This window comes from Polyodon spathula, chromosome 7, assembly GCF_017654505.1.
Source record: "Polyodon spathula isolate WHYD16114869_AA chromosome 7, ASM1765450v1, whole genome shotgun sequence".
NCBI lineage: Eukaryota > Metazoa > Chordata > Actinopteri > Acipenseriformes > Polyodontidae > Polyodon > Polyodon spathula.
In genome coordinates, this window is record NC_054540.1 from 26,861,505 (window position 1) to 26,889,230 (window position 27,726).

Sequence of the window (27,726 nt, forward strand, 5' to 3'; positions counted from 1 at the left end):
TTTCATTTTGTGTTTATTAAAAGTGCGGCGCTGTTTCAGTAGAATCCTGTGTGTTGGGTCGTGATTCGGAAGGGAGAAGAACCCGTGAGAGCCTGTGTGGCAAGCAAAAAGGTGACATATATATATATATATATATATATATATATATATATATAATTGTACAGAGCGGCCACTCACTTTGGTTCGTTGCCCCTTTAAATGCAGACCCAGGACACAGGAACTTGGTTTCAAAGCGCTGATGTGCTATTTTTAATAAACAAACAAAACAAACACCTATTTTTGAGCACTAACTAAAAACACAAACAGGAACCTAAACTATCTTGCAGGACGGCTAAGCCATTTACCTGACGAATAAAACAAACAAAACAAACCACAGGTTTAACACAGATCAAAAGGTTTTACACTACCTTTTCTCTTTGTATAAGCTTGCACACACTATCAAGCAGGCTTCTATACACTCCAGCAGCCCAGAATAGACTGGCTGCACCTCTTAAATACCCTGCACCTGGCTCTAATTTACAATGATAGCCAGGTGCAGGGGATAATTACTAAGAAATCAATTAAACAAATGTGCATTTTCACTTGTTTTTTTTCTTCAGCAGGAAGGAATTAACACTCTCCCTGCTCACACAATTTTATATATATATATATATATATATATATATATATATATATATATATATATATATATATATACACACACACACACACACACACAAACGTTTAATGTTAATTTATTGACTTAGTTATTTGACTGGTTAACCTCTCATTATATTGAAACTGAAAAGTGTACTTTCATAACAGCCTCATATTTCTTTTCTATTTTGTTTATAGTTCTTTTGATATACAGGTAGTGGACAAAAAAACGGAAACACCAATGTAAAGTTACTTAATAGGGAGCTGGGCCACCACGTACTGTCTGTATGCACCATGGCAAAGAGTCTACCAGCCTCTGGAATTCTGCAGGAGGGATGCGCACCAACTCACGCCTGGTTGATGGAGGTGGAAAATGCTGTCTCAGGCGTCATTCCAGAATATCCCATAAATGCTCAATTGGGTTCAAATCTGGTGACCGAGAAGGCCATGACATATGGATAACATCAGTGGCATGCTCATCAAACCATTGGGCAACCACACATGCTCTGTGGATGGGGGCATTATCCTGGAATACGCCCCCCAGCAGGAAAAAAATGCTGCAACATGGGGTGAAGATGATCACTCAGTACCATTAAGTAGGGTTAGCATTGACCTTGCCTTCTAAGGGAATGAGTGCACCCAAACCATGACAGGAAAATGCACCCCACAACATTATGGAACTACCAGAACCTTTCACTGTTGGAACCAAGTACTCAGGACTGTAGAGTTCTTTAGGTTGGCGCCACACGTGCACTCGTCCATTTGTCGAGAACATGGTGAAGGATTATTCATCTGAGTATATCACATTTCTCCACTGCTCAGTAGTCCACTGCCTGTGCTCTTTGCACCATTAGACTCACAAAGGTGCATTGCCAGGTGTGAGGAGCGGTTTGTGCACTTCAACCCAAACATCGTATCCCGCTCTGTGGAGTTCTCGGCGGACCGTTTTTGATGAAACTGGCTGCTTGCGCCCCAGGTTGAAATTTGCGGTCAATTGATCTGCAGTTGCTCGCCTCTTTGCCTTGCACTTCAAATTTATACACTGATATCACGATCCTGGAGTATTGGCTTCCACCCACTGTTGCCCTTTGCTGATGATGTCTTTTCCTTGGAGTTCCATGCAGACATCACCTTAGACACTGTTGCTCGTGAAACATCAGCAAGTTGATCAGTCTTGGTCACTGAAGCTCCTGCCAAAAACGCCCTAACAATCACCCCTCTTTCAAAGTCACTGGGGTCTCCTCTTGCAGCCATGCTAACCATAATAATAGGCAACCAGTCCTGTCCAGCATGACCCTAAGCATGCTGGGATGTTATTTGCTTAACGCATGAGCCACACCTGTGTGAAAGCCCTTGCTTTCAATATACTTTGTGTCCCTCATTTACCCAGGTGTTTCCATTTTTTACCCACTACCTGTATTTGAATAAATCGAACATATAATTCTAAATATAATTTTATAAGAAATTTGTGAAGGACTAAAACCCTATATTTAAATATCAATCACATAATGGAGGTGGCATCCTGTACATTAAGAAATTAATATTAACTAATATGTTCATATAGGACCAACTTAGTGGGGTGTTGCCTAGGATATTGAGGTATTAATGTTAAATATTACATCTTCAAATATGTGCTACAATGTATACGTGTTTACAAGTCATGAAATTATTCTTACAAAGTATGTCTGCAGTTGACTGAATAACAAAGAATACTCCAAGAAGCCCTATCCCTGTGTATGACAGCTGGGGAGGATGGAATTCATCCAGGCAAACCGTGCTTGATGTTTTCTGGAATGTAGCAAGGATACCAGTGTAAGTTATTTTTTGAACCGTAGGTTCCTTAATGCCCACAACACAGCCTGCACTTCGGGTTAGCTTCTCATCTACTGAGAGACTGGCTCTTTCTTTTTGCATTTACATTGAGGTATCCTGGGGTTAACTGACTTCATCTAAACAGAGGCCTATATAAATACTGCTACTGTTCAGATAATAGAAAAAAGACTCATTGTGTGCCTGTAAGTCATGATAATCAAATCTCGAACAATGTCTTTGTGTCTCTTTAATGCATGTTGGTCTGTTAGTGTGTAGGTATATGTGGCAAAGTGCCCGCCCCTGTGTGTATTTTGTGTTGTGTGTTAATGTTGGTGTATAGTCATTGGTACACGGGATATAAACAGGCCTGTGTAACACGAGTGTTTAAAATGTATATTTGTATTTAGGCATGAGGATTGCACAGCACTTCCCGTGCAAGTAAAATGTAATATGTGAGCACGGGGAATTGCACTTTATTAATTCATGTGCAGTTGTACCGCGACTCCAATTGAATGATTAGCAGTCAAGTCTCGGTACAGCTGCATAAAAGCAGCATGTTTTCACATACTCGGGTTGTGTGTTCGGCGAGTGGAGAACGGGTGTGGAGAGGAGAGAATTAAGAACGAGAAAACGAAAAAGTAATTTATATGACCGCTGTTTTCATTCACCTTGTTTGTCTGTTAGTCCACTGTTTGTGTGTTAATCTGTTTTGTTTGTCTGTTTATTTTGGCTTCACGTGCCGTGTGCTGTTTTTGTTACAACCTTTGTATTTCCTGTTCTGTTTATTTATTAAATGCTGAGCTAAACCATTCGCTCAGCTCTACCAAACTCCACCTCTCTTCGTTGTTTATTTCCTGGCTCTGGTCTGACGCCACCCACTCCGGCTGTCTTTGTGACAGTATAACACCAGTTTTTTGGAAAGATTTTAACAAAGTATTTACATAAATCAACTTGCCCCCCACTTTCTTGTAACATGCAAAGTGCTAAAACATCTGGATATTGAGCCTACCGCTTCTGTGTGTATAGGGTGAACAGCAAACAGCAACGCTGCAAGGAAGGCCAGGCGACTGTCATCAAACACAGTCTTCTCACAGGTATACATCAACAGGGCAGTCACTGTGCAGTGCAAGAATACATTCACCACATGGAAGCATAAGGGCGTCATGCCGCCCAGTAGAATATTCAGTCTGAAAGAAAATGGTAGGAGAAAAAAAGTCAATTTATTTAATGATCAGAACTAATGAAGATGTACTTATTACATTGCCTTGAACAGTGTTCATTACAAATGCAACACATGGAAATTTCTCACTTAATATTCTACTGTGGTATTTTATTAGAAAGAAATCTGGATGAAATAGGACTCATTAGAGTAGCATGAAATCTCAAAAACCGCCTGAAGGTTATGGAAAGTGGAATGAGGGAGCCGTTGGGCAGAAGGTACAATTCATCTCCAATAATATGTGCCTCTCTCCTCTAAGGAAACCAATCACTGGGGAAATAGTGTAGAATTACTGTAGCAGGTTTTTAGAAATTTCACTAGAACTTTTTACTGGTACAAAAAAAAAAAAAACACAACTACAGTGTTCCCTCGATATAAGGCTCTCGGTTATAACGCACCTCAGAGATAACACTCCTACAGCATGTCCCCTAGTTCTCTATACTAGCGATTCATGCAATATTTCTACAGTAAATACACTACCGGTGTTCAAAAACAGTAAACAACGTCTCAGTCTAACTTCCATTTCTGTCTCTCCCTTTTGATACAGTATCTGAACTGCGCTGGCACTTTATAACAGACGTTTTATTCAGCATTCGTTTTATAACTAAATAAATATTAGGCCTATTACGTGGTTATCTTTCTTAATGCATTTACTTTTTTGCTCCGAGAGGAGTTGCAGCTTTCTCCGGGAGACGAGACGCTTCAGCCCCGCTCCGGGAGCAGAACCTGGAGCGAATCCATTCCCTCTTCCCCTCGCACGACCCACTCTCCTTCCCGCACTTGGTTTGCTTGTCTTTTGCTTCAAACTGAACTCCCAACTGCAGTTTAGCCAGGCTATTTATAGTTTTAAAAAGTTGCTCATTAAAATGATCCACAAGTGGGATTGTTACCTTTTTTTTAGTGTTGTTACGTGTTGCTTTATGCATGGTTAATTCACAGAGTGTTACATTTTTGCTTCACTATATATGCATTATAGAGAGGGAGTTATTTTATTTTGTATTTTAGTCAGATGTGTGTTACGTGTCCCGCGGCGCCGCCAACCCCCCCGTACATACTGCTCTTCGGTTGTAACGCTCATATTGTGAGTACCGCCAGAGGTCTGGGGAGCGTGGTGGAATTTATCCAGGACAACAGGGTTGCTTTCTTGAAGACGTGAACAGGATCTTTAAATGTCAAGAGTTGAAAGGACAATCACATCCAAAGGGCTACATGCATGGCCTTGGTTTACTCATTAGGAGGGTCAATGCCCCCTATTGAGTCACTTACACCAATTTTCACTTGCTTGTCCATGGTGGTCCTCCACTCAAATACTAATCATGCTTTTGTAAACAGGGCGGAGGCCACAATGTAAGACAGCCAGGCTCTTTAACATATTATCTCACCAACAGGGGACTGGACATAATCTATAACAGCAGTGTACCATACAACCCTGCCTGTTACACTTTGCTCCTCAGGTCTGACAAGATCAAACTCAAGGTGGTATGGCTCCAGACAAACACAGCATATAAAAAGGTATACATTGCTGGAGTAAACCAAAATAGATACAGTGAACAAAGGGGCACCATTTATGAAGTCAATGTTATCTCATCCAGAACGCTTAAGTCACGTTAATTCCACAACGTTCTGATTGGATTGAGACCAAGCACTGGTACCCATTCCCATCAGAAAATAAACTATATTCTCAGGTAAATCTGCCACATAACTTCACCATTCCTGGTCCTGAGCTAAAAAGACGAAAGCTTTCATCCTAGACATAAGCACAGTGCGATAGGGGCATGCACATAGGCAAGGATTTCATTTTGATTTACATTAGCTCCAGCAAATTGTTCAATTTAGAATACGGACATCTTTTAGGCAATATTCAAGGGATGAATTTGACAGATACCTCCAGGCAATCTCCATATTTAACACTGTGTACCCTGTATGAGATGCCCACTGTGTTTCAAATGATCCTTCATATTTCAGAATATATCCAAGCTGTCAAGGCTGTGGAAGGTGGCCCATCACATTACTAATAAGGACCAATGATGCTGATTTTTGGTAAAGCAGAGTACATATGGCAAAAAAGGAAAAAAAAAAAAACACATCTTTCAAAACTATAGAAAATTATTGTACTAAACCTTTCACTTTCAAATAGCCCACAGGAAGATTACAAGCATTTAATATTTTTCCAGGACATATAACTCGTTTACCTTTAATGATCCATCTGATTTGGCAGTTCTTGGCCAACCAAATGTGACATACAACTTTACCAGATTTTAATAGTTTATTAAATAATGTGCAAGGTAGTGCATTCTTCCACAGGCAAGCAGGACTCGTGCTGATGAAACATGAAGGTAATTTCAAGCAATCATCTGTGTATAATAATTAATTAACTTAATACTTAATGTTTCATCATACAGAGAGTATTACTGCAAATTCAAAAGATGGTAAGGTTTTATTTCAGCTCTGTCTTGCTGGCTGTCACACTGAGCACCGTCCCACACAACAGAGAACTGGTAGACAGGGTAAACGTTATTATCCAAATGAGGCAGATTTGATTGCAAACTAGTACTGAACAGCTGAATGCCTCAGCATTTTTTTTTTCCTTCATTTAGTCAATTTTTATAATGTGTTCAGAGAGCAGAGAGAAAAAAAAAAAATCAATGTTCAAACCAGCCTGGACATTCTCTCTCTCTCTCCTCTCCCCCCCACCCCCCCTGAATGATTCTGAATGAGATCCCAGTCTGATGAACACAAACTGTAGCAAATTCATACTTTTATTTTTTCAGCACTTAGACTTGTGTGTTTGATTTTTCCACAAAAAGAAAAATCACTTAACATCGTACCAACAATAAAATAAATGTGCTACCAATTAAATAATTCATGTTAGTTATTATCTTCCCAAGGACCATTCAGATAATTGTGTCCACTAAAGGTATCGAGTGGGTTGTTATGGTAATGTCTTAATTCAATTAGCCTACAGATCAACACGTTTAAAAATAGTTTTAATAACAGTGCCGGCGACTGGAATAAGTGAATCGTTAGTCTTTCTTATTTACATAAACGCCTGCTTTATATTACCATTGAGAGGTGAAGGACGGCTAGAAGTACTGCTGCAAGTCGTACAATTTCTGGAACATGAGGGCGGACAATAGAAAAATGATTAATGACTCGCGTATGGCTTCGTTTACAAGTACCTTTTTTGGGGGGGGCACGCACAAATAGTTAAAACTTTTTTGTGTGTTGTGTATGTTATGTTTCGGAATGCTTCTGTTTTGGGATTAGAATATTTACTGTATCTGTCATGCAAAACAGAAAAGCAACAAGTGTTTAAAGCTATGGATTATAAATGTTTTGTATATTTTAAAAAATCAGATTGAACACTGTCACTGCAGTAATATAAAGTAGACTGCAATGCCTGCTCACACGGTATTTAATATAATGTTCTTTTTTGCTTCCAGTCAAACGAAAACTAGTACAGAGCTGAGCTTTGTGTCAACTTAATTATAAATACGTTGTATAAATATTTGCACTTGCAGGAAACGATGATGCATGTTTCCGCTTCAAAGGTAAGATATTAACAAGGTAAAGGGTAAGTGTCCGCTAAGCGAGCGCCGAAACGGTGGTGTCTAGTATTGGATTGATTCTGGTAGTGGTTTTAAATTATTAACTTTTACAGAAAGGAAACAGACGTACAAAACTCCTCTATTATTAGTATTATTATTATTATTATTATGATTGAGCTGGATCAAATCCAAAATGCTGTTCAATAAGTTGTTCATAAACAGGTTTTAACCAATTGTAACGCGCTGCTTCTGTAGGCAAACTACCACAGAAAGATAAACAAAACAGACATAACTTACTTGAAAGTGAGAATGCAGAGGGGTCTGTATGATTTGTGACTGGTGTTATCGGCCATTCTCTTGCCCCAGAAATCGTTGAAAAATATGTTTGTCATACTGGAGCCAGGTCTGACATCAGGATTGTTACTGATAGCCCAGACATCATCATGCACAAACTCCCCTTGCAGAGAGTTACTGTAGCATAACGCGCAGACAGAAAACAGGAGAACATAGCAACAAATTCCTTTGCCAGGCCCGAACAGGGTGGGTAGAAAGAGAGGAGGGACGCCTTGTTTTGTGCGTGCGCTGTCAGGTCTCTTCCCGGTTCGCATGCTGGTTAAACTGGTTTGAAATGAGAGATGCGTGGAACACCATCTCTACTCTCAGCCGCTGGACTGATCGAACAGTAAGGAAGCAACTGGAACTGAAATAACAGCAGCAATTGCCAACAGCCACCTCCCCGCGCATGCGCCATGAGCAGGAGGGCATGTGTGAGTTACCGTAGTACTACCTGAACTAGAAAACCCATAAAATAAGTGGGCAATAAGACAGGTGCGCAGAGCTGTGGAGTGCGATCAACTATCCATCAGGGAAGACTTTAATGCGAATTCGCCACGTCATGCCTGGATGCCACTTTCATCTCACGTAGACCGTGAGTTATTTTCATTAAAATGTAGCCTACAACGTTATGTAACGGAAAAACAACGCTACGTGGCTTCGGCGCTGGCTTCGAGATACAGTCAACAGGAATACTAGATTATTTTACACGTAATAGGTTACATTTCTGATTTTAGTCATTATTACGAATTAGCGTCCATGTCAAGCACACATTCTGCTCGACTACAGAAGTGTAATCTAAGGATAATTTGGCCTTCTAAACTCTCAATTAAAAATATACACCTTGAATTTAACTGAGGCATGGTTGCCTGCTGAATAAATCTGTTTTTTTTTTTTGTTTGTTTTGTGTGGCAGCTAGGCATCAAACTTGGCACTTGAATTCACCTTTTTTATTACAGTAACAGCAAGCCATTGCAGATGATACCCCCGATAAAATAACATAGACTAATTTATTATCATTACACTTAAAAATAAACACAATTATGTAAACATTATTATTGCATACATAGGCCTTTGTGTACACCCTTATTACACTGTACTTCATATTTAATCCTGCACATTGCAAGATATGTGAAGTCTAAAGCGTTTAATTGCTCGACAGCAATTAAGGTCTACAGCTATACACAGATAACCTAGTAGCAAAATATTCATTTAAAACAAAAGTTTGCTGTGGTGTTTTGTTTTTTTCACTATACGCTACTCCAAAGGGAGGGGAGGGGGGGGACCACCTAAAAAGTAATTCCCAATTATATATTTTGTAAACATCTTTTTTCCCAGCTTGAACACAGAAAAGGGGTGTTACAGGTCAATGCTAATGTATTTATAAAGCGGAAATAGATTTAGGTCTTTGCAGCACTAGACTGCCCAACAGGTCTAGAATAGAACAAATGGATTTTCAGTGCATAAAAATCTTGCAGACACAATGCTAAAGTAAGATCCATCAGCCTGCTTTTTAATCAGAAACGCATCTGTGATTTTGAGAACATTCAGATCTAACGGATGGTGGCATCTTAAGTTTTAACAACCATGCAAGGTGAATGTTTGCATTAAAAAGAGGAGCTTGGGATTGCCTTTTACACACTAATATTTCTGTCATCATAACCTCATCTTTGAATGAACATAAGAAAGTTTACAACTAAGAGGCCATTCAGCCCATCTTGCTCGTTTGGTTGTTAGTAGCTTATTGATCCCAGAAGTTGTTTCCAGACCCTCAATTCTCTATGTAAAAAGTGCCTCCTATTTTCTGTTCTGAATGCTCCTGTATCTAATCTCCATTTGTGTTCCCTGCTCCTTGTTTCTTTATTCAGGTCGAAAAAGTCCTTTGGGTCGACATTGTCAGTACCGTTTAGAATTTTGAATGCTTGAATCTGATCGCTGTGTAGTCTTTTTTGTTCAAGACTGAATAGATTCAATTCTTTGAGACTGTCTGCATGTGACATGCCTTTTAAACCTAGAGTAATTCTGGTGGCTCTTCTTTGCACTTTTTCTAGAGCAGCAATAACCTCAGAACTGAACACAATATTCTAGATGAGGTCTTACTAATGCAGTGAAGTTTTAACATTACTTCCCTTATTTAAATTCAACACTTTTCATTATATGTCCGAGCATCTTGCTGGCCTTTTTTTTATAGCTTCCCCATATTGTCTAGATGAAGACATTTGAGTCAACATAAACTCCTAGATCTTTTTCATAAATTCCTGTATCTTTATAATGCACATTTGTATTGCCTGCGTGCAGCACTTTTCTCTATTAAATGTCATTTGCCATGTGTCTGCCCAGTTCTGAATGCTCTCTAGATCATTTTGAATGACCTTTGCTGCTGCAGCAGTGTTCATCACTCATATTTATGGCCATTTTCCCAGACTTTTCAAAACAGTTCTTAGAAAAAAAGATATGTACTACTTTTTTTTTTTTTTTTTACAATAATTATTAATGCATGTACATTATCTGCAGTATATGCCTATACTGCAACAACAGCTACCACACTTCTACATTATATTTGTAATTCCTATGATAACTGTCTAGTGCCTTTCTGTACAAATTGGACTTTGTTGGTGCCCATTGGCAATGTTAGCTATTGCAGGGCAGTACATATTTTAGGTCATTTACCATGTTTCTTAATCTACAGGTACTGTAGATAGAAAACATAGAAACAGTGAATTACCTTGCAGCACTTGGCAAATTGAGACTGAGATTGCGTCAAAGTAGTTCCTGGGTGTCTTTCATGTACTCAAACCTAGACTAGACTATTGGGATTTACAAAGTTACATAGTGTTTGCTGCCTGGAGGTTAGAGTGAAGCTTAGAGCCTAATGTATAGTCTCTAACGCCCAGAGGAAGTCACCCACCTCACCACCAAGGTCCTGCCTGCCAGTTTGAATAACAATCAGGTAAGTCACTGTGGCTCTAGGCAGAGTTCAGATCTCTAACCTTTAGTAACAGCTAGTCTTTGGATTCTGCCTGTTTGAATGTAGTCCTCAAAATGAAAAACGGTTAACAGACCTCTTTAGTTTCACAAAAAGCTTAAAAAAAATGAACATCGTTTGCCATTTTATTTGTAACTTCCCCATATCATTTAGTTCCGTTACTTGGAGTGCTGAGTTTCATTCACTGAGACATGTGCTGTGCTGTGGCACGTGAGAGTGTTGGATGTGTGAATCAGGAACATTGAAGCAATTAGTTGTTGGGCAATTACCCAGTAGAGTGGGCTCATACTCTCATGCACATTCCCTGTGGGGACAGTGTCCTAAATGAGCACCTGTCTACTGCACATAACTGCCCCTAAAGGCTCCCAGTTGTTGATTTGGGCAGGATACTAGGGCACCCCTGTGTGTCTTTAATCTGCATAAAGTAACAATAGTTTGACATTGCACCTGTAAGATGGCATCTCTATACAACATCATGTAAAATATGCCCTGGTAGCCTACTGTCACTACTATATGACAGTGTACAGAAAACAATTGCACACTCTCTCTATCTCAATGCACAGTCCTTCAATCTAAACACCACAGGTGTACAAGCAAACCTACACCTTAAAAAAAAAAAAAAAAGCCCTAGACACAGGATTAACTGTACATGAGTCCTGAACCTTCAACCATCAATTGAGCATGCTCCTTCAGTGGAAATCAGTGGGTGCAAGATGTGGATGTGTGATCAAAGCTTCTATTTCATGTTCTGAAGGTTGTCCTCCTGATTTAAGGTACATCCAAACGCGTTGCATCTGGCTAAAGGAATGAGAAAAGTGTACACAAATGGAAAGATTACTCTGAGAAACAAATAATACAACTTAACGGCATAAAATCAGGTTGTTTTTTCTCAGCATTTCTAAGATGACTGTTTCATACATGATATAAAGTAGGTTTCTAAGCTTCAATAAAGACAATGTAATTTAAAGAAAAAAAAATCTGTGTATAGAATATGAAGAGTCTTTCATCTGCAGTAACATTGCTCATATACAGTAAAGTAAGTGAGCAATTTATTGATTCTGGGCTGATCTCAATTCCCTTATAAAAATATATCATGGTATTTTTGCAGTTAGAATCATGCTGTTTCCATGGTTGTACTCTGCATTTATCATAGCTTGCCATGTTTTTAAACATGCTTTACTATACCTAGCTATTATTTACCATGCTTTCACTATAGTATGCTTTTATAAGTGTTTTGCCATTCGCAAAAGTCTAACGTGGGCCTTTTATCTCAATCATTGATGCAGGCACAGTCAGGTCATCTCGGAGAATCAGGTGAAGGAATGTTCCAGACAGATGATGTTGGTGATTGATGGCTGCAGCACTTTTTTTTTTTTTTTTTTTTTTTACCACTTCAGCATCATGATGCACTTTCATGGGTTTCAGGCTGGCTTCAAGGACATTTCCCATCTCCATTTCAAAAACTGACAAAATCGCCCTCTAACCAGTTTCAAGGACTGTTTTAAAACTTTTTTCTTCAAAAAGTAAAAAAAAAAAAAAAACAAAAAAAAACCTTTTCCCCTTTTTTTCAGCTTTGTTTTGGGGCTGGTAAAGGGTGTTAAAGAAACTGTACTGAACAGTAGATCACTTTTTCCTTAAAGTGGAATGTTTACTAAATGTCTTTGATGGTGACAATTAGGTGTACCCAATTAATATATTGTTCAACCAGTAGGAAGATGAAATAATCACCATCTTACACAAAGTTATACAATATATGGCTGTAGGAGTGGTTAGCATCACTAGCTATATCCTGCCACCCCACTGGACTGATACTGTCTGCAAATTTATTACAATTATAATATACGCCTTTATGTATTGTAATTCTACCATATTTGTTATTTATTGTATTTGTCTCTTACTGCATAGTAAAACTAAGCCATCTTGGATAAAGGCCTCTGCTAGATGAATAATAATAATAATAATAATAAGAGATCCATCAAGATCTTTCCATACGTATGATTGCATACATATGTGAAAGTTAAACACGTATATACAAGATAGAATCTTACCCCCCCCCCCCCCCCCCCCCCCCCAATCTGCTGTTCAGCACTTCTGTACTTATTAACACCCATTAAAGATGGTTGGTAATTGTTTAAAAGATTAACATCTGTAGCCTATACCGTGTCAATGGTCCCTGGACACTGCCTGAACTGATGACTGTGGCAGGTAACCTGTGAGATTCTGCAAGAGGTAATCTGCACACCCTAAACCGTTTTCCTTAACCCCCTGACCTGGGATATAGCTGCAAAACATGTTCTTTCTTCAAGAATTAAAAAGAAATAATAATAAATTCAACATGTATTATTTCAGTACAATATTAACTTACTGTTTCAACACTGCAGACCTATAAATCACACACATATAGGTCAAGTAACTGTTCTAGCCCTCAAAATACCAGACCTGTAAACTAGTCTGTATGCTTGTACTGTTTATCTAGGTTGATTATTATCTGTAAACTTACCTAGTGCTAAAAGAGTTACATTCAGAGGGGCTTTAAATTCCACCATAGGGACTCTGACACAGGGGATTTAAATTATACATAAGCCAAGGGGTTACAAGAGCTGTGGCAATATTGAATAAAATCTACCAAACTAAATGAATGCTTACCTAATGCATCACGTAGTATCCCCATAGCAGGAATTTCATGCCTTGGCTACACAGCCTGCTGCAAATACCTGTCAAGAGTTTGGATCCGGGGTACAGGTGAAGGCCATTCTGTCATTTTGGGTCATTGTACCTGTGCACAACAAATCTAACAATTTTTAAAATATATAAAACTGATGCATTAGTTGGCACAACAATAAGGGTTATGTAAAATATATTAAGACGTCACTGAAAGAATAAAATCAGTTTGCTCGAATATGGCACCAGCTACTGCCAGCTATGTTATAATATGCTAAAGTACTTTGGACCACCAAGAACTGGATTTGGGCCATAAGAATGTACTTGATTAGGCCACCTATTCAAAATAACCATTATTTACTTCAACATGAAAGGCAACTGAAGCAGAGTGGAAAAAATCAGGAAATATCTACTAAGAGGTGCAATTACCCAGTTTTAAATTAATGGAGCATGGCAGACATGCGTTAACATGCAAACTAAATATGGAATACATTACTGCAAGTGCTTGGGAAAATGCTTAGTGCAATTATAGGATCTGCAAAAAACATTTATTTATTTATTTTTTATCTGCAGGCCAAATGAAAGGATAAAACTCAGCTGCAATAAACGTTATAGGTTATTTGATGACTTGCAGATATCCAGAACTGCCAGTAGGTGTGACAGTTTAACACGGTAATACAAATGAGCTCTCTTGTCATGTGGTGACCCTTTGCACTTAAGCACCCAGAGGGGGCCTTGAACTCTTTTCCAAATGTGCTGTTTGCTTGATAAAAAGAAGATATATCTCACAGTAGACAAATACACAAGGACGAACCGGGAATGACAGGAAACAGTCAAAGAAAAAGCATGACAATATCTCCAGTACCACATCTGACCTCAGCATGTTTTGCATGGTTTTAAGATGTTCCGATTGATTAGACAGGGAACAACTTAGGAAGGGATTTATCTGGTTTCTCCTTCAAATGAAACTCACAACAAAACTACATTCTAGCTGTACATTTTAACTTTCAAACTTGATAAACTGTGCCCTAACTTATTTCAGACTCTCCACACTATGCTACCTGTTACATCAAGGCATGCACAACTAACACACCATCTGCTCAACAAAAGGTTTCACTAACACACCTAAAGATAAAACTGAACTGTCACAAACCGCATTTGTCTGAATGTATTCAAATCGCCCCCAAAAAATACTATAATGTAGTGCTTACAATCTTATGACTGACTTTTGGATTAAAAAAGGGTTCTTGTATTAAATGCAATCCCAGATATAATGAAAAAATCCATCATGTCTGGCTGGAAACAATGATATCCCCCTCACTCAAGCACAAAATACAGAATAAGTTCTAAATATATTAAAGCTAATGCGTAAAAGGAGGCCAAAACAAGGTTCTTAAAGCAATTATTTTGATTTATTGGCTTAAAGTCGTGATGATCAGGAACAGTAACTCAAAACACAAGAACAGGCAAGGAGCAACTGTGGTTCTCAATGGCCATTCCACTGCAGGTCTAACAGGTAAAATGAAACAGTCCAATATAACCTAGATGGTGGTTTAAATGGGCCTCACTGCCTGTTCCCTACTTAAGAGTACTGTGGCTTTAATTAGAGATAAATTCCAAAGTGAGATCTGAAACACAGGTGTAATAAGTCCCCAGGTATTGACAGTGTAGGAGAGGGGTGCAATGGTGAGGAATCAAAGGTTCTCGTCAGCTATGTGTTATGGTGCCCAGATACACGGTTGAGGTTGCGTAGACCTTTACTAGAATAGGGTTTAAGACCTTTTACCCTTTTTTCACAGCTTAAACTTGAGCTACACCATCTTCCACACAATATCAATACAAACTAGTAGCCAACGATACATTTTTCTACAGTTCTTAAGCGCAAGAACACTGTAAATAACTATAAAATTCAAAAACAATTATTAGTGATCTGTATGTCTCACAAATTATTAAAATGAATGTACCTAAAAAAAACTAGTTAGTTGAAATGTTCTTGCTCATAGCAAACAAAATGCTCTTGGCTACTGCATTTACACTAGCAGTATTGTATCACATCATAATAAAATGTCAAATACACAATGGTGTAATAGTGTTGCAGTAAATAATGGTTGGACTGTTTGCCCACACCAGTCCATATTTAAAGCATGCACTGTTAGAAGTGACAACTGAAGTGACCTTGAATTTAAAGGTATTACACATATTACAACTGAAAGAGTAAGTGGACTAGGCCTGGGCACTCAGCAAGTAACTAAAGTCAGGAGCTTTCCATTGCAGTACAGCCAACTGAGTAGATGGAACCATCTGTGCACCTTTAACAAGGGTGTGCCTTGCGAATGCCCCTTCAATTTTAAAATAGCCCATTATACCAGTTTGAGAGGGCCTCTGTGAACACCAATTCCTCGCTAACACTGCAGTGGTCAAGTTGATTATTTGCAACTTTATGGTACTTTTAATTAATTGTGTGCACTTTTAAACAAATAAATTTCATACCTATCAACCAACCATAAAGAAGTATAGATTTAAAGTAGACACTGTGTACAATTCGTTCTTAAGAACTCAGCGTGGGCTTCGATGAGATACAGAATGGCTGTTCTGTGGCATATATAGAACATGATTAGACCATATTTCAGCTTGCAAAACTGGAATATTAGGAAGAAAGCCTGTAATTTTGGATGTCAGTTACATGAAGACATTATAATTTAGTTCACATTAAATCATTCCCCTGCCAAAAGTGTTTCTTTTTATTGTCAACATTTGTCTGTAACATTACTCTAACACTAACAGAGCCCCAGACTATTTAATTGGCCATTTTTTTCAACTTGTAAAATGTCTTTCCGGTTAGTCCCTTTTTAATATTTCTGTGATGTTCAAATTGAAAACAGACTGTCATTTGCAAACACAGTGCAATCTCACGTAAAAGACCTCAAACTATAGGAGGAAACCAGAACAAAAAAGAATTACCATAACCCAGAAACCAGGGTTAACATTTTGCAGCGATCAAACACTTGCTTCAAAATAAAAACAGTCCTGAGACTTCTACTTATACGTCTACTTGAATCTGGATCCAAAAATACTGTGTCAGGTAACCCCTGTGGAACAGAAGGCACGATATCCTGCAGAAACCCAGCAGATGCTGCCTGATTAGAAACCTGTGGTACGTTTAGAAACTAAAGCCATTCTCTGAAAGATTTAAAAATCAAAACAAACAGAACAGGAGAAAAACACATACATACACACACATTTGTACGTGTTAGCTGGTCAGGAATTAAGAGAACCGAGCAGCCCTGCTGGGCTAAAACTCTGTGAAGGGTTAAACTTCCAGAAATCCGTTCCTTGTGGCACGTGGCAATGTAACTCTCGATGTATTCCACTATGGGGCAGAGAACACAGCTGGGCATTTGCTACAAAAAGTTCAATCCAGCCGTATCGTCTTGATTTCCTGGGGATCAACTCCTTTAGATTCTAGGACAAAAAGATAATGAGGAAGATTCTCAATAACGCAAGTACTTCTCTCCCCCCAACATCTCCACGCCTCACCAGGCTAATCTCACTCACTATGAGCAAGGTTGTATTTTTTTTCATGTTTCTCCCACATTTTATCATTTCTGTGAACTGCTGTTTAATTTGTAGTTGCCCGTGAACATTCCCATTTTTGAAAGAATAGCGTAGATATAAATATTTGTATCATTTAAAAGCAAAATTGGTTTAGTTTAGTTCTGGTAAATGACTAAACACATTGCATAGAGCTGCACCACTTTTCAAATGTCTTCAATGAGAAGACACCAGCTGCATCAAAGATTGGAAATATTTCTGCTAAAATTGCTCTGTCCGGTACAAGGAGGAGACATTTCATGTCTCTGTTGTTATTTTGACATTAATTTTGTTTGCTAATTCACAGATGGTGAAAATAGAATGTCTTTAAAAAAGGTGGAAATATAAAAAACAAAAAATTCTACATAACATTTACTGTTTTTCAGGTTAGCATTTAAATATTTCGGAACATTTGTTGTACAGAGAATTATCAATTCAAGTTTACAAACAAGAGGAGGCCATTCGGCCCATCTTGCTCGTTTGGTTGTTAATAGTTTATTTATCCCAGAATCTCATCAAGCAAAATTCTTGTTTTACAGTAATTCTGGTCACTCTTCTTTGCACTCTTTCTAGAGCAGCAATATACCTTTTGTACCGAGGTTACCAGAACTGAACACACTATTCTAGATGAGGGCTTACGAATACATTGTAAAGTTTTAACATTGCTTCCCTTTACTATACACAGTACACTGAATACATATTTGTACTTCCTTATGTTACTGAATACCCAACTGTCTCTGCATGGGTTCTCAGACTATTTTGTTGGTGACCCCTTCTTGTTGGTCTAATAATTTTGCTTTAGTTAGACATATTGCTCCCAAGACACTATGCAAAAAAATACCATTGTCCTTTGCCAGTAGAATTCTTCCTCTGCTGTGACAGTGTGTAAATCTCCTGGAGCTGTTTCTTCTGGTCATCACTGAGTGGAGCTGTAAGACACTGGTACCACGCAGCATCTGTACTCTGAATCTCTGAAATTGAGCAGAGGGGTAATAAGCATCTACACTGAGCGGTTTCATCTGCAATATGCAATACACTACAAAGGTGTCCCTTACTGAGAAGTGCTGCAGTGAAGAACTGGTACTCGTCGAGGCCACTGTCGTAGTCCAGGGGAGTGCCATACTCCTCCAGCGCGGTGCCCTCCAGGACATCTTCATCCCAGTCATCGTCGTCGTCGTCGTCATCATCATCCTCGTCCTCCTCGCCCACCGGAGTGCTGTGCTGCTGAAGAATCGCCTGCTTGCTCTCGTTCATTTCATCTTCATCACTCGGGATCTCTTCTGAATGATAAAGGGACAGCATTAGCATGCAAGCAGACTGCTCAGATTAGACTGTTCAAAGAGAGTTGATAAACGGAAAAGCTTTGATTTTGTAAAGGTCAACACCAGTCTAGCTTAGTCTGGACTGTAATCCTATCCATTCCCAGTTAAGTGGTTTAATAGTAAAAAAGATGTTCTTTGACTGGGTTTGTAATTAAAGTTAAAAGATACTGACAAAGGTGAGACGTACCATAGCAACCTGGAATAGCCATGTGGGAGGTGAAAGTACAAGGCAAAATTATTAATATGGATATGAATTAATACAGTATGCATTAACCAGTGACAACTAGCTTCAAATCAAACATGCTTAATGCAGGAAGAGGAATAAACCTACAAATAGGAGTTTGAAATATATAAAATCACTATGTTCAAGTACTGGGACAATCATTTCAGTGTCATTAGTGCACCCATAATGCAAAAAGTAGGAAGGAGCCATTTGTTGAATGGTCTCATTTGTTTCTTGATAGGAACTTTGCCCACAATTTTTCTGTCAAAGAATGTCAAACACAAAGGAAATGGGCCCCATAAGTATTGTTCTTAACTATTTTATTGACTAATAAGATATGTGTGACACTGATTTAATTATTTTTTTCAGTTTATTCACGTAAATAAAAAAATGTGTGAAACAAAAGCTAAACGTAGGTCAGATGAATTTATTTGCTGCCTCCTGCACTGACAATTAAAATAATGGAGTCATCACAAAACCCTATGCATCCTTCAGAAGGATAATCTTTGCTTGATTGACCCTCACATAACCTCTAATGCCCCTTCATTATTTTCCCAATGACAGAAACTTGTGCAGCATGGCTTCTTCAGCACACAAGTTCACATTCTGGACAACACAGGGGATCGCTCTTGCCTACCATCAAGGAAACTGTTCCACTCTCTGTACAACAGTGCATGTGATAGATAAAAAAGCTAGGTCTGCTTTATGGGGCAGCTGAAGTAGAAGACAGCTACGTTTCTGTTCTTTTTTCTTTTCACAATACAAATGGTGCAACTTGCAGTATATTTAAATTGAACAGATACTGGAACTGGTTTCTCTCATGACTTCTCACTTCAGGACGTACTACCTCGATGCAAATTAAAAGAACATTACCCTGCTTAGCTTCCATGCATGAATAGTGAAATGTCTAAAAACAAGGCTGGACATTCCTTGAAGCATTTCCTAGGCAAAACCTTGTAAGGGACACCATTGCAAAAGCACAATGTTGACTCTACCTAGGTTTATTTTAATAGCAACTTGGTACCGTTTTCTTCTTCTTCCACTGCAGTGCTTCTTGTGAAGGCCTCCTGCTTGGCCAAAACCCGGGATGCGTACACATGCTTCAGGCCCAGGAACAGCAGCAGGATGGACGGCACGATCTGTGCAGCCACAGACTCCACGACAGCGGGCCTGTTCGGCAGCTCCATCAGGATACTCAAGCCAATAATGCAGGTCTTTCTGTCATGAAGCCTAGAAAAACAGCAACAGAAATGACTGTCAGAACACACTCAACATGAGCGAAGACGCAGGAGAGTTTTGTAACCCAGCCCTGGGTTTCAGAACTCCCTTTAATTAGGTATATTCTTGAAATGACCGGGTGCCAATAATTTGATCTAGCCCCTGCTAAATCTGAGCTGATCATAACAAAAATAAGTCTCACCCAAGCTTGTAGGTATTTTATTAGGAATAGCTCCTGCAGCTATGGGGGTGGAAATATATTTAAAACAGGGCCTGATTGCTCAAACACATGGCTCCTGCTGATTTGCGAAACATCTTCATTGAGAAACACAGGGCTGGACGCAGGACTAATAAGAGTTTCTATACCTGAGCTGGGATTAGGGTTATATGTTTGAGAAAATGTGAAAGTCTGAGGAAATTCGTTACTATAGGCTGGATGACTTGGGTAAATGGGCTTTAAAAACTCAACTTATCCATTGCTTCCCTTAAAGTTGTAACAAGACCCCCCCACCACCCCACCACCTCACCTTCACAAGGTCCAACACTTCTCATCACTCACCCCAAGAAGCAGTCTGTGTCGTTCATCCACTGGTTGATGAACTGGGCAGTGATGGGCTCTGGGCTGTGCGGGAAGCGGATATTCTCCAGTGTTTGGATGAGCAGGGTAGGGTTGTAGTACAGGGCTGCAATGGCAACTTGGAGACACATTGTTCGGAGCTCGTTGGATTTCACCCCTCGAGTTAACCTCTCCAGCACTGCTTCCACAAACAGTGGGATGCACTGCAAAAGACACACACCGGCACATGAGGAACAAATTATCAAAATCGCTGCAAGACAGACCTGTCTTGAAAAGACAATTAACAGGTTCATTGAAAACTTTCCTTCCTTGATTTTTCTTGGCTCCTAAAATTTACGATCCAAATGAATGTTTCTCCCACGCTACATCGCTGCTCTACTCCCTCCATTGGCACCCTATCGCCACTTGCATCCAACTCAAAACTCTTGTACTTGCCTATCGCTATCTGATTGTTTCTGCTCCCTCCTGTCTCCAGACTATCATTTCTCCCTACACCCCCTCTTGTCTCTTTCGCTCCTCCATCACTGGCAGATTCACTGTACCCCCTCTGCTCCCCTGCTTCCAGATTCCTCTCCTTCTCCATCCTTGCCCCTCAGTGGTGGAACGATCTATCCACAGATATCAAGACCTCCTGAAGACACACCTGGTTAGACAGCATCTGTAAATCTCACTACTCTCAACTATACTGGACTATATGGCACCCAATTGCACCAGTACTTGCATCATCTTGTACTTGCACTGAACTGCTCCGTACTTTGCTGTATTCTACCACTGCTCTTAACTACTTCCTGTATCTTGTACTTGATTTTACTAGATATCCATATTCATGTTTACTGTAATTGCTCTTACTTGAAATCATTCTTATCCATTTATCATACTTATTATTACTATATACTCTTAATGAATATACTCTTAAAAATAAAATATTTTTACTATAATTTTAACTGCTTGTCGAGTTTAATCTTAAATGTAATTTACTGTATTCTTTATTTGAATTTGATCTTATTTGACTGATTTTACTGTACTTTAACTGCTATTATCTCTAATGTGATATTCTGTAATGTGATATTTTGTAACGTGACACTTTGTAACAACTGTAAGTCACCCTGGATAAGGGTGTCTGCTAATAAATAAATAAATAAATAAAAGAAATAAAGAAATACAAATAATAATACATTTAGAAAGATTGCTTTAATATCAGTAGTAATGTCCTGTTCTTTAAAAAAAAAAAAAAAAAAAAAAACGAAGGTGACCCCTAATCACAGATAGTCAGTGGCTGAACTGTAGCTGTTACATATATAAATCACAAACATACCTGATCAATGCCCCTTCCCTTACACTGAAGGATTATCACTTCTAGAAGTTTGGCAGCGTGACATTCAGCATCTTCTCCTGCATCGCCAGTCAACACCTGAAAAAGCACACACAGATTTGGCTAACAATAATGAGTGCTAATAATTCCTTTCTCAGTGTGAAGTATCCAAAGTAATCCCCTGGTAATACCTCAAGATGGCATTCTTGAAATAAAGGGGCTCAGTCGATTGACCTAGTATGCTCTTCAAAATAAAGAGCAGAATTACATGCAATTGTGCAGACAATACTGTATAACTGGAAATTTTGGCCGGTATTAAATTCAGTGGATTTGCTACCTTGGTAGATTTTGATGGTTTTTGAATGGGCATTTTTCACTTAGAACGTTCACAAAGAAAAATGCCACAGTTTTGTATTTCTCTTAATTTCAAAAACATTTAAATACAGGTTTACTTAATGAAATCTGTCTTCTAAAACAGTTTCTCATTTACAGTAACTCGTTATAGCATCTACAATGTCACTGTAACAGCTTGGATAAGAACAAAGAAGGCCTTATAAAAAAAAAAAAGAGTGACAGCATTATCATTACATAGTCCTTAATTTTCAGATACTAGTAACTGGAAAGGAGTAGTAGTTGAAGTGCACTTTAACGATAGGCATTTGCTAACTCAGTTTTAAAAAGTAGCTCTGGTTCATAACACAACAACATAACACAGTGGAATGACTACAATATCATTTAGTAATTGTAGGACACTATTGCAACATGTAAGAACTTTAATAAAGCTGAAACAAAAATGTTTTAAATTTAAAACTGGTTAATAGTCTAGCAAGCACTGGCAAAATCAACTCATTTTTATACGGTGCAGAACTAATTTATTTTAACAGTGTTTAGGGACGCTGCGATACCGGCAAGGTGGGTGTCTTAACAATAGTATCTACAACGAACCAACAATAACAATCCAAAGCAAACAAGTCTAGAATAAACTATTTTGGCTGTTACAGTACTTAACCCCTTGTACAAAAAAAATAACAAAACTGCTTAACATAAAAAAGAACAGTCGTTATTCGCTCCTCCTTACGTGTCTGACGCAACTTGACAGATAGCTAAACTCCTCTTTAATTACCACAAGGGGGACAGGATACACTTCTACTCCGTGTTTATTCATCAACACGACTTGGGGATAATTCAGTGACGGAGTTTAGCTATCTGTCAAGTTGCGTCAGACGCGCAAGGAGGACAGAATAGTGAAAAGACAATGAATTCAAGGCGAAATCAAGGCTGGCTGGCAGTAGATTGCAGATGTAATCAACAACTAAACAACAATCAGAATGTGCTTCCCTGTGTTAACTAGAGGACTTCCTGGTGGGTTCAAAGGGCAAGCATTGGCCAATAAGCTTAAAGCTGCCAGTAAGGCAATCTAAAAATCGCCCACCAAGGGGCTTTTCGATAATATGAGACAGAACAGTCAAACAGGTACCACAGTAGCACATGCAGTTTACAATACCTCGGAGTTCCTGATCTCATTATAAATTCCAGATTTTCTAAATCCACTGATGCAATTGATCTGTTTTCAATTTTTTCAAGCAAACTGGCTTCATCACACCACCATTCTCATATTCACTTTGACAGCCGACACATTCTTTCACTTGCCCAGCGCTTCCTTAACCTGTGCTGCAAACCAGTCTGTCAGAGGCCGGGATAACTCACTGTATGGCAAACTCTGATTAGGGGAAGAATTATTGGCGATCCAATCAAAACCAGCAATAAAGCCAAAATACTGCCAAAATTTCCTGTTATACAGTGGTGGGATCTCCAGGGTGTCTTATGACACTAGTATTGAGCTGAGAACTTAGAAGCTGCTACAACAGCTCATAACTGGACATCAGGGAGAAATCATCTTTGGCTGCTCCAGCTTTAACCCTGGGTAGCAGAAGTATTAGGCTGTAAACCTATGGTACCATTTAATATAGTTCTCTCTCAGTTCACTGCAAGACAGCAATGAGATTGTTTTAAACACAACCCAACGATATGTACAAAATTACATTTGAAGAGTACTAGAAAAAATACTCACCTTTTTACACATGGTATAAATTACTTCTAAATGTTTGGGATTAGAAAGCAGCATGTCTGTATCTACAGTCACATAATTGTGCAAGAGAGGCATCATATCTGAAACAAATACATATTGTATTGCAATTAAAAAGCAGAATCCAAGTTCAAGATGATATATATATATATATATATATATATATATATATATATATATATATTATATATATATATATATATATATATATATATATATATATATATATATATATATATATATATATATATACACACACACACAGCTCTGGAAAAAATTAAGAGACCACTGCAAAATTATCAGTTTCTCTGGTTTTACTATTTATAGGTATGTGTTTGGGTAAAATGAACATTTTTGTTTTATTCTATAAACTACTGACAACATTTCTCCCAAATTCCAAATAAAATTATTGTCATTTAGAGCATTTATTTGCAGAAAATGACAACTGGTCAAAATAACAAAAAAGATGCAGTGTTGTCAGACCTCGAATAATGCAAAGAAAATAAGTTCATATTCATTTTTAAACAACACAATACTAATGTTTTAACTTAGCAACAGTTCAGAAATCAATATTTGGTGGAATAACCCTGATTTTCAATCACAGCTTTCATGTGTCTTGGCATACTCTCCACCAGTCTTTCACATTGATGTTGGGTGACTTTATGCCACTCCTGGCGCAAAAATTCAAGCAGCTCGGCTTTGTTTGATGGCTTGTGACCATCCATCTTCCTCTTGATCACATTCCAGAGGTTTTCAATGGGGTTCAGGTCTGGAGATTGGGCTGGCCATGACAGGGTCTTGATCTGGTGGTCCTCCATCCACACCTTGATTGACCTGGCTGTGTGGCATGGAGCATTGTCCTGCTGGAGAAACCAATCCTCAGAGTTGGGGAACATTGTCAGAGCAGAAGGAAGCAAGTTTTCTTCCAGGACAACCTTACTCCAGTCCTCTACGGTCCAATCCTTATGGTCTTTTGCAAACCTCAGCCTGGCTCTTCTTTGCTTCTCATTGATGAAGGGCTTTTTTCTAGCTTTGCACGACTTCAGCCCTGCCCCTAGGAGCCTGTTTCGAACTGTCCTCGCCGTGCACTTCACCCCAGCTGCCGTTTGCCACTCTTTTTGTAGGTCACTTGATGTCATCCTACGGTTGCTGAGTGACATTCGAATGAGTTGGCGGTCATCCCGGTCAGTGGAGAGTCGTTTTCACCCTCTGCCGTTCTGTAGCTTTGTTGTCCCCAATGTGTGCTGTTTGACCTTGTTCTTATGAACCGCCGTCTTTGAAGCAACCCGACGCTCACTGTATCCCTCTGCCAGTAAAGCCATAATTGAACCCTTCTTTTCCTCACTCAATTTTCTTTTTCAACAATTTGGGCATGGTCAATAGTTATTTTTTGATTCCAATTACTTTTGAGGTACTACTAACACTGTTTTGCCATCCAGCTGGTCTTATTGCAAGAGGATAGTGATGACCACAGGAGTGGTTTTTATACTTTTCCTCGTTAAATAAGATTTGGTTCAGGTGATCCCCTAATCAGTACCTCATTCAGTAGAATGGTGTGCCTGTGTTGGAATTCAACAGACACTGGAATGGAATGGCTGCCATACATGTAGAGATGCTGATTTAAGAAAAATTTGCAGTGGTCTCTTAATTTTTTCCAAATTTTTTATGTGTGTGTATGTATGTATGTATGTATGTATGTATGTATGTATGTATGTATGTATGTATGTATGTATGTATGTATGTATATATATATATATTCTAGCTTCTATGGCGGATGTTTGTAGACACAAACAGTACCTGTAAAATAATCAAAACAGTCTTGCTGAAAGACTTCATACAAAACACCTAAGAGCTGCCACATCTGAGGAGAGATCGCCGGACAAGTCAAGCTGAATGCCAGAGAAAGAATTTCTTCATAGAACTCTGAGGAAGCAAATAATGAGCAATTAATACATTTATATACACATAACTGTTTAACTAAGCACACACAGATTTTAACAAACAGTGAAATGTAAATATACTACTGAAAATCCTACTTAAAATTCTGATCATTTATTTTTACTTCCGTGGTGCTTCTTGGTGCATTGAGCAGTATCGTTCTGTTATAAAGCGATGCTGGTTTTCTGGTCCAGTAAAACATCTTGAGTGTTTTAAAGCATGCAGCATTCCCAGCACCCATACTCTACTCCAGTCACAGACATGTCCCGAACCAGCTCCCTCCCATCCTGCATTAACATGATATAAAGCCAGCCATGCTAACAAACAGTACCTATAATGGGTTTCTGTAGCACCAGCCCAATGACCTGCAAGCAGATTCCTTCCAACTGCTGCGTTATCTAGGAATACAAGGCAAATGAAAAGAAAAAGCAAGACCAGTCTCATGGCATTGTGGTTCTCAACTTATTGAATAAAGTCACTGGTAGTTTCAAAGCACACCTCTTTGTGGTCCTCCATGACAGTGAGGATGGTGTCAATGGTGCTCAGAATTCCCAGAGCCATCACTGTCTTATCCTCACTCTCCTCATACTCATCACTCTGTAGAACTTTGAGAAATATTTCAGCCTTGGGAAGAAGTGCAAAACAATTAAATCAGCCAGCAATCTTTTCACAGTCAAGGAAAGGGAAGCTTAGTGCGATAGTGCATATTATTAACATATAAAAACCTATTACCCATTGACCAGATCCGATTAACTATTTTTTTCTGGGTGCTACATGCAGGTTATATACTGGTGGCACTATGGTGTTTTTGATGGGTTAGTATAAAAAAATATGCACATTATTCAAAAGATGTTATGATACACACTTTTATATAAAATCCCCTCTGTCTGCAAATCTGGAAAAAAAAAACACCGACAACTTTGAAAACATCTGTACAACAATAATTATCACCTTATTCCTAACACATTTCACAAGCACAATATGCTATTTCAAGAGTATTTGATTTGCATATTGGAGAGTTTCATAAAGAATAGCTGTTCCTGTTTTATATTTTTGGTATCCATCTTGGACTAAACTGCTGCATCTCAATGAACACATATGTTAAAGACAAAACATATATAGACACACACAGTATGTTGCTTAAAATCTGTTAGATTTAAATAATGCTTGGACAGTAATTGCAGACCAAAGAGTGACAGCCATCTCTTCCAACCAGTGTCACCTCCAGGAAATGGTAAGCAAGAAGCAAAGTTAAATCTGTTACAGGATCACTGCTCAACAAATTCCTCTTTTTGTTTGGAGTAGATCAGTTTGGGTGCCATTGTGATTGCCTGTTTGTGTAGTTTTTACTCTGCTTTTCCACAAGCAATTACTGCTCCCTATCATAAGTGCAATGCACCAAAAGTGAAAAACAGTTTACATTTATTTGTATTAATATGATCTTAAAACACTATTCTCTGATCTTGCTTGATTCTTCAGTTCTGCTACAGGACTGCTCTGCATTCACATTTACCCAATACAAACCACTCCAACCTTTACTGAAGACCTGTGAAAATAACATTTTTTACAGTAGCATCCAATACATTTAGGAGTAAGACTACAACTTTGCGTCCTAAACCATGGCCCTGTACAGATCAGTTCTTACACGCCCAATAGAGATAAAAGGCCTTTTTAGTAAATGAGCAACGAGGGCACAGAACACAGCATACACAGTAAGCAGGATCGTACCAGGTTCTGCGTCATGTCAATAGCGATGATGGCAACTTCCTCACTGTACTCGCAGATCATTTTCTGAATGACGTTGGTCAGGTCGTCGTTTTCAGTTACTTTGATTACATTTAGCAGCTCCTGCATCACTGGCCTGATTAAGGGCTTTATATACACCTTGGCTGTAATAAAATCAAAAATAAATAAGCAGCCTTAAATTGCAGATCACCACATACTGTGCCACATAGGAATGACTTGTTTTCAGTGGTGGGCTGTCTACATAAAACAGCAAAAGTATTCTGATATTTCACATGTAGTATGGCAGCCAAATTAGGTCAGAAGTCAGTTAATTCCAGACTTTGCTAAAGGAATCTAAGGAAACCAGCAAATATAGTTTTTGAGAAAGGGTGTTGGCATTGCTGCGACAGCAGTTGTGTCACACGACTGCTGCAGAACTGTTAAAAATCACAGCCCTAAAGGCATTGTGAGGAACAACGCAAAGCGTCACACCCTCTGGAGTAGTCTATACAACATTTTGTCACTGTTAATTCTTCATT

The 27,726-nt window shown here is 38.7% G+C and overlaps 2 protein-coding genes across 3 annotated transcripts in view; both read right to left on the bottom strand.

Moving 5' to 3' along the window:
- LOC121317823 (protein O-mannosyl-transferase TMTC1-like) overlaps nucleotides 1–7,953 on the bottom strand; it is a 95,180-nt gene extending 87,227 nt beyond the window's left edge. The window contains exons 1-2 of the mRNA XM_041253926.1: nucleotides 7,513–7,953; nucleotides 3,458–3,635 (exon numbers count right to left, since the gene is read on the bottom strand). Coding sequence (XP_041109860.1) covers nucleotides 3,458–3,635; nucleotides 7,513–7,823 — 489 coding nt within the window. The 5' untranslated portion in view covers nucleotides 7,824–7,953. The remainder of the gene's footprint in view (nucleotides 1–3,457; nucleotides 3,636–7,512) is intronic.
- A 5,752-nt stretch (nucleotides 7,954–13,705) lies between these two features.
- ipo8 (importin 8) overlaps nucleotides 13,706–27,726 on the bottom strand; it is a 29,141-nt gene continuing 15,120 nt past the window's right edge. Inside the window, exons 15-25 of one of the 2 annotated variants that reach the window (XM_041255147.1) lie at nucleotides 27,191–27,351; nucleotides 25,961–26,086; nucleotides 25,794–25,860; nucleotides 25,322–25,447; nucleotides 23,510–23,607; nucleotides 21,442–21,537; nucleotides 20,109–20,329; nucleotides 19,356–19,561; nucleotides 17,842–18,063; nucleotides 17,628–17,757; nucleotides 13,706–16,657 (exon numbers count right to left, since the gene is read on the bottom strand). In XM_041255147.1, coding sequence (XP_041111081.1) covers nucleotide 16,657; nucleotides 17,628–17,757; nucleotides 17,842–18,063; nucleotides 19,356–19,561; nucleotides 20,109–20,329; nucleotides 21,442–21,537; nucleotides 23,510–23,607; nucleotides 25,322–25,447; nucleotides 25,794–25,860; nucleotides 25,961–26,086; nucleotides 27,191–27,351 — 1,454 coding nt within the window. In that variant the 3' untranslated portion in view covers nucleotides 13,706–16,656. Of the gene's footprint in view, nucleotides 16,658–17,627; nucleotides 17,758–17,841; nucleotides 18,067–19,355; nucleotides 19,562–20,108; nucleotides 20,330–21,441; nucleotides 21,538–23,509; nucleotides 23,608–25,321; nucleotides 25,448–25,793; nucleotides 25,861–25,960; nucleotides 26,087–27,190; nucleotides 27,352–27,726 lie in introns of both variants that reach the window. The other variant, XM_041255146.1, reaches the window with a different exon arrangement.